Here is a 7,048-nt window from a genome sequence, read left to right on the forward strand (position 1 = left end):
TATATATATATATACATATTTGTTATTAGAGGCTACTACATAACACTGACGAGCTACCATATAACAATATTACTTTTTAGATATTCGTTTTGACATCTAACAATATATACCGAAAATGAATTTATAACTTCAATTTTTTACTGGAAAAAAACACTGGATGAATTATATATGTCTATCGATCCCTGCACGTTTAAATAGCAAAAACTGACTTGCTGATTAACGTGACTTCTCACACAAAATAAGACGTAACATGCTTTTTACTATATTAATTTGTTCTTAGTTCCACGTACTTTATTGTCATGTTCTATCTGTCATACTTATTATTCTAATCTGAGAGCTTTAGGTAAAGATTATCATGCAGAACCACGAGTACAAAATTATAGAAGAATAACAGGTACTAAAACTGTGTTCTTTATCTCTCATTGTTATTTTTCAGGAAGAAAATTATTTGACTGCTCGAAATTTCAACATAAACGCTGTTGAGATTAATAGGAAAAAAAAACATACAGTAGCTATACATAAGTACTATCACTTACACACAACTTTATTAAGCAATTTCTAAAAAACGTGTTACACTTTTACAATACAAATCAGTCTGAAAGTTACTGCGGAGCATGACTTTAAGCCTTAAAGGTCATAGTTTTTTATGGCTCTAATTGTAAAATTTATTTACATGTGAATAAGCCATGACTAGGTTTATATGAACAATATTGTAGCAGCACCTTAAAAACATGAATCACGTTAAGCATCAATGAATATCAAAGAAACAATGTAAACACATTTAAGCAGTTTAAACTTAAACGGTACGACTTATTTAAGCATCTTATAATTATTGTTTTCTGTAGTCAAGTAAACAATAAATTTGTTACACGGGCCATAAGCTTACTCATCATTCGTATAGTTGTACGTCTTGTTTCAAGATGTAAAAAAAAACAACAACAAAGAATTTTATTAAATATAAAAGTTAACTCGTGTCATTTCTTTAACAACAAGAGATATTTTACCTTTAAATATGGCATTAATACAAATGATGTAACTGCAGTCAGTTTACAAGTAGAAATAAATAAAGGTCATAAGATGATATACAAAACATACAACTATGACGCTTAAATTGATAAAACAAGATAATTTAAGTTTAGCGTATGAAGCGAGAAACGAAATACAGGGCAAGTTTTTTTACATATATACATCTGAAGTAATGTGAAATAAACATATAACTGAAGAACGACCAGTAAATTTAATACAAGCATCATATATATATATATATTATAAATACAGTATATTTGTGATCAGATGAAATATTATAACGTAAAGCTGCTGATATTAACAAGAATACTGGCACAGCGAAAGTTTTTTTTGTTTATCTGAAATTCTATTTTCTGAAGTTACAACGAAAATTTATTGTCCGAAAAAAACATTATATAGACTATAGAGCTACAATGACACCACTATTATAGAGTAAGTAAACCAGCTTTTGGTGAAAAACGCGGAAGAATATGTAGCCTGCATTTCAATACGTCAAAGCATAATGTTCTTGTATAATCTCGAGTCAAACCTCTTTCATATATATATATATATAAACCTAATCCATACTGTGATGATTCTTGATAACTCTATTTCAAACCCTGAATAGCACTTGAGAGGTCGAGTTGTTCTAATGAGGATTCTTGTTCTAATGGGAATTATTCTAGGATTAACCATCTCTGTGTATAAACTCCGCTTCTATCTTTATTGATGATAAAGATAATTTATTTGTTTGGTTTACTGAACACTTCCGATATCGGGAACAATTCCCGGGAGAAAATTTTCATCTTCTAGAGATGACTTTTCCGGTTTCTTACCCACCAAGTAGTAAGTCATCAATTTTCCTTTTCCTTTCACAGTTACCAGGCCTCGTTGATCTAACAGATATCCAAACTCACGCAAAATGTTAGCGGTTGCTTCAACTACCTACAACACATTCAAAAACACATAACTTAGTAGATGTTTATTCGCATGTATTTTTATACCAATCATAATAATAATCTCATAGTTCATACTGTTACAGATGTTAAGGCCTAGAAATGTTAATTAAAATGCAAGGTTTTGATAACACAGGCCTGCGATGGTTTTATTGTCATGAAATTTTTACATGTTCTACAGTGATTCATCTACACTGAATCCGAAAATGACATCCGTTTTTCTCCATTAGGTATAGATTTTTCATAAAACGTCATAACGCAATACATAAAAGAAAGGCCACAACACGTAGTTTTGATACTAAAAAAACGTAGATTTCACACACAAAAAAATCAGGATGAATGAGGATGCATATTCGTTTGGCATCAATGTTCTTCTCGTTCCTTCAGTTAGTTTGTATTTTTGTTAACAAACATAATAATAAAAAAAAATGTTCATTGTGGTAAACGAAACAATAATTTGATCTAAGTAAGAGTTTTTTCTTCCCTACCCGATGTGCAAAAAATCCTTACGTGATAGAAAAGAATATTATTTTCGAAATCTGCGTAGCTGAATTATTAAAAGCGAAATAACTTTTATGAAGTTTAAATTCGCAGGCCTGTGTAATTAACGATATACCAATCTTTTCAAAGTGTACGATTTTTTTTTGTTATAGTGTCACCTGAATGCAACCTGCTTTTCCAGTGCTTTCCATTCGGCTAGCAACATTGACTGTATTTCCCCACATATCGTAATGCGGCTTTCTGGCACCAATTACTCCTGCCGTGATAGGACCTTGGTTAATTCCTCGAAAGACGAAAGAAACCATGAAATATTTGTCAAAGATAAATCTAGACAATTTCTTAACACTAAACTGTAATACAGTAATCGATCGTTTTACAAAAGTCAGTATGTGAGCACCACTTAATTTTAGGCTTAACAAAAAAATAAGAACACATAAACAAATAAAAGATGTATGTCATAGTAAAAATATTACGAATTAAATTAAAATTGTAAGCAAAAGCAAAAAAAGAAAAAAAGGAGCATTTGAGAATGAAGGTTACTTCTCCAAATTTCTTGTTATCTTTTATCATTACAGTTTGGTTTGTTTGTGAAATTTCGCGCAAAGCTACTCGAGGGCTATCTGCGCTAGTCTTCCTTAATTTAGCAGTGTAAGATTAGAGGGAAGGCACCTAGCCATCACCACCCACCGCCAACTCTTGGGATACTATTTTACCAACGAATTGTAGGATTGACCGTCACATTATAACGCTCCCACGGCTGAAAGGGCGAGCATGTTTGGTGTGATAGGGATTCGAACCCGCAGATTGCGAGTCGAGCGTCCTAACCACCTGGTCATGTTAGGCCTATAGTTCTGGAATAAGGGATTTACTTCCTGTATTTGAAACATATCACCTTCTTTGTATCGTTTTATTTTTATTTTTTTCTTGGACCCTGTAGTGTCATTAAAACATTAAAAATATATTAATAGCTATTCATAGGATTATAGGGTTTGTATTCATTTCTATCAAGACTTCTTGAACCTACGTGTTTTTCTAACATCATTAATAGCTACTAATAAATTTAAAGACTAAGATAGATTTCTTCACAAAGGCTACGGTGAGCAAAGCACGTATAGTCTTACGAAGATTTGAGCTTAACAGCAACAACTAATCATCAAGGCTAACAAGTACATTCGTTCAAAAAAAAAGCATGTTAGTTTATAAACATTATAAATGACATCAATATAAAAACGTCTGTGATTTAGGATTAGATACAGATTTTATTTATGAGCCGCACTACAGCACTGCTCTTATTTAAGAGTTAAACATTTAGTCAAACAGATAAACACGGTGATGGTCTGGTAACCCAAATGTAGCTCACATTACATGTATCAATTAAATTTTATTTTTCTGTAACAAATAGTACGACTTACCCATCCTCAAAACAAAATTGTTAAAGCTTTCTCTGTTTATATTATTGAGTGTTTCTTTCAGCGTCAAGGCAAATTCGGTCAAATCCGCTAGATGACGCCACTTTTCTTTCACTGGAATATTAGGCTTAAAAAAAACATTACGTAATATTAAAACATTTAAGCAAAATTTCTTAATCTTGTTCATTTTAAACAACAAATGTATGTTTTTTTTGTAAAAAAAAAAAACTGTAGCAACCTGGAATTGTGAAAAACAATTACTTGTTTTCGCTAATCAAATAATTAATAATTAATTATTATTGCTTCAGTAACGTTTTACAGAAAATCGAACATACCAATAATTGAAATAAAATCCTCACCTATCAATACAAAATAAATCAAACGAGTAAAGTATTTAACTTTACTACATTATTTCAGTTTTAGTTTTCTTTTTCAGAAATATATATATATATATGTTGGATATACATGTTTGTTTAAAAGTAATCACTCTACCATTTGTAGTTAATTTCTCATTTTCAAAGTTGCTAGCTATGACGAAATTCTTCAGCCAGTGTAAAGTAAGTAGATCCATTTAGCTTTTTACTATTGAAATCAGTGGATTTTTTATTTATATTGTTAACCACGTGATCGCCCACTGTTAACAAGAGCGTTCACAAAATGTACCTTTGTAGATTCTTCATTGTTGAGTCCACTAGCTGCCATGTACGTCGACCCAATCGTTTTGATTTTGATGATGTCTTTAAATCGTTGTTGTTCTAGTAACTGTTTAAAAGTAAATTAAAATTTACATTAGCCACAAGATTTTTCCCAACCCTTAAATGTTTATTTTAAGGGGTCAAAGTTTATGTACTTGAATAGTTCTCGTGATTGATTCTTGGTACTGGCTGTACTATTCGTACTGTACCAGTTTACTTTGAAAGTGTTATTGTAACGATGTTAACTTTATTAAACACAGCACGCGAAAAAACGTAATTTGTAAATTGTTGATTTAAAATTGATATACGGAGGTAACTGAATCTTTAGAAAGTACATTAAGATCAGAAAATACCGCTAACAACATTCAAACTACTGTAATTCAGAAACGTTTATTCATTAACGAAACTGTCTGGTAAATTAGAAATACCTACGAACACTTATTTTGACTATACGCGGTCTACGATATTCCCTTTCGGAATAAAATCGACCATTTCAATGACGTCATATGCATAACACATTCAAAAGCTAATCAACCCCCAGCAACGGACTTCACTTTGCCTTCCCTTCTTACATTTTCTCGCTAACCGGGCACTGGTAACGACCAATTCGTTACCAGTGAAAGTGGGTTTTCTCGGGGTACTCCCGTTTCCCCCACATTAAATTCTCGGCATAGGATTTTTAGATCCCCGCCGCACTGATGGACCATCAGTCCGATATCGGCCGTTTAATTTACTTTGCTCTTCATTTTTTATTGTCTACCGTTACTCTCATGTTTACCTTTTTAAATTTAAATACCTCTTCTTCATTAATTTCCTGTTTTCTCAAGTTAAGCCCATATTCCTAGACCACGCGCGGGGTGAAGGAGGATTGTTTAATCTTCGAGCACCCCCAGATTAGTAATTATTTCTTCGGAAATAATTATTTTTAAATCTAAATAACTGCCAGAAACGAACGTCATATGCACAATAGCCAGAAGTATAAATAACTGTATAGCTCGTTAAGTATCGCAGAATTTAAACAGCCGTGCAACGAAGAATCAAGAGGGAACCTTCGATAGCCGCGGCACTTGAAATTCTTTTAGGCAGGATTAGAGTAAATTAAGCTATGAGACCTCAAATCGGTCAAGATATGACGGAGCTATGAGCTAAAAGTTTGTACTTAGAAAAAAAAAAAAAACACAAAAAAAAAAACTCAGCCGCTCTTGTTGCGGCTAAAAAGGACCCAGTAAATAAGCTGGTTACAATGTTCACGAGATCGCGTAGTTGGACAACAGGCGGGAGATTAAAGTCAACGAGATATCGCCAAGTCACTTGAAATACCTGCTGTCCACAGTGAATAGGGTGTCATTGCAGCTACTGTCACAACAATATTTTGTACTATCTGCTTTATTTTAAGGTCTAATCAGCATAAGAGGTTTTATGTTCCCCAAGCTGTGTCATTACACAGTTATATTTTACGACCCAGTTTTATCGATCTTTGTTATATCTTTTCTAATAGCCATAATACTGAAAGATGAGCCTTTCCCGTAAACTTAACCCGTACACATTTTTCTCTGTTTCCAGCAGAACGTCCGTTGTTGTTTAGTTCATTCTGCCGGATTGAAACTTAAGCCAGGTAGGCTTATTTTACACAGGATAATGTGGGAAAAAAATCATGCAACGAGGTTTTATTTCACACAATAACTTTGAAAGCAAACTCACGAACAGGTTTTATTCGTTGTAATCAGAGCAGTAGCATACAAAATACTGGAATATAATTGATATCTGAACACTACTGACTTGTGTAATGAGTGCTACTGGCACTACTGATGAGTGAGTGTGTAACGAGGACTGTTTGCACTGCTGACGTGTGTAATGATTAAAAACAACACCACTGAAGGGTGGATCTCGGAAAATTGACTCCTCTGAGTCAGTGTGTAACGAGGACTGTTTGCACAGCTGACGTGTGTAACGAGGACTAACAACACTACCTACGTGTGGTTCTCGAAAGATTGACTCCTCTGAGTCAGTATGTAACGAGGACTAACAGCACCACTAAAGTGTGAAACATTGAATATTAGCTCATCTGAGTCAGTATGTAACGAGGACTATTTGCAAAGCTGACGTGTGTAACGAGTAAAAACACCACTGAAGGGTGGATCTCGGAGAATTGACTCCTCTGAGTCAGTGTGTAATGAGGACTGTTTGCACAGCTGACGTGTGTAACGAGGACTAACAACACCTCTGAAGTGTGGATCTCAAAATATTGACTCCTCTGAGTCAGTGTGTAACGAGGACTATTTGCACAGCTGACGTGTGTAACGAGGACTAACAACACTCCTGAAGTGTGGAACATTGAATATTGGCTCCTCTGAGTCAGTGTGTAACGAGGACTATTTGCACAGCTGAGGCGTGTAACGAGGACTAACAACACTCCTGAAGTGTGGAACATTGAATATTGGCTCCTCTGAGTCAGTGTGTAACGAGGACTATTTGCACAGCT

At 34.0% G+C, this 7,048-nt stretch overlaps 1 protein-coding gene across 1 annotated transcript in view; it reads right to left on the minus strand.

Annotated features, from left to right (window-relative positions):
• Window positions 1-543: 543 nt before the first annotated feature.
• Window positions 544-7,048, minus strand: part of LOC111085201 (adenylate cyclase type 3-like) — a 26,309-nt gene continuing 19,804 nt past the window's right edge. The window contains exons 7-10 of the mRNA XM_022382699.1: window positions 4,535-4,633; window positions 3,875-3,998; window positions 2,621-2,745; window positions 544-1,950 (exon numbers count right to left, since the gene is read on the minus strand). Coding sequence (XP_022238407.1) covers window positions 1,762-1,950; window positions 2,621-2,745; window positions 3,875-3,998; window positions 4,535-4,633 — 537 coding nt within the window. The 3' untranslated portion in view covers window positions 544-1,761. The remainder of the gene's footprint in view (window positions 1,951-2,620; window positions 2,746-3,874; window positions 3,999-4,534; window positions 4,634-7,048) is intronic.

The sequence above is a fragment of the Limulus polyphemus genome, unplaced genomic scaffold (genome assembly GCF_000517525.1).
Source record: "Limulus polyphemus unplaced genomic scaffold, Limulus_polyphemus-2.1.2 Scaffold271, whole genome shotgun sequence".
In the NCBI taxonomy this organism is placed as follows: Eukaryota; Metazoa; Arthropoda; class Merostomata; order Xiphosura; family Limulidae; genus Limulus; species Limulus polyphemus.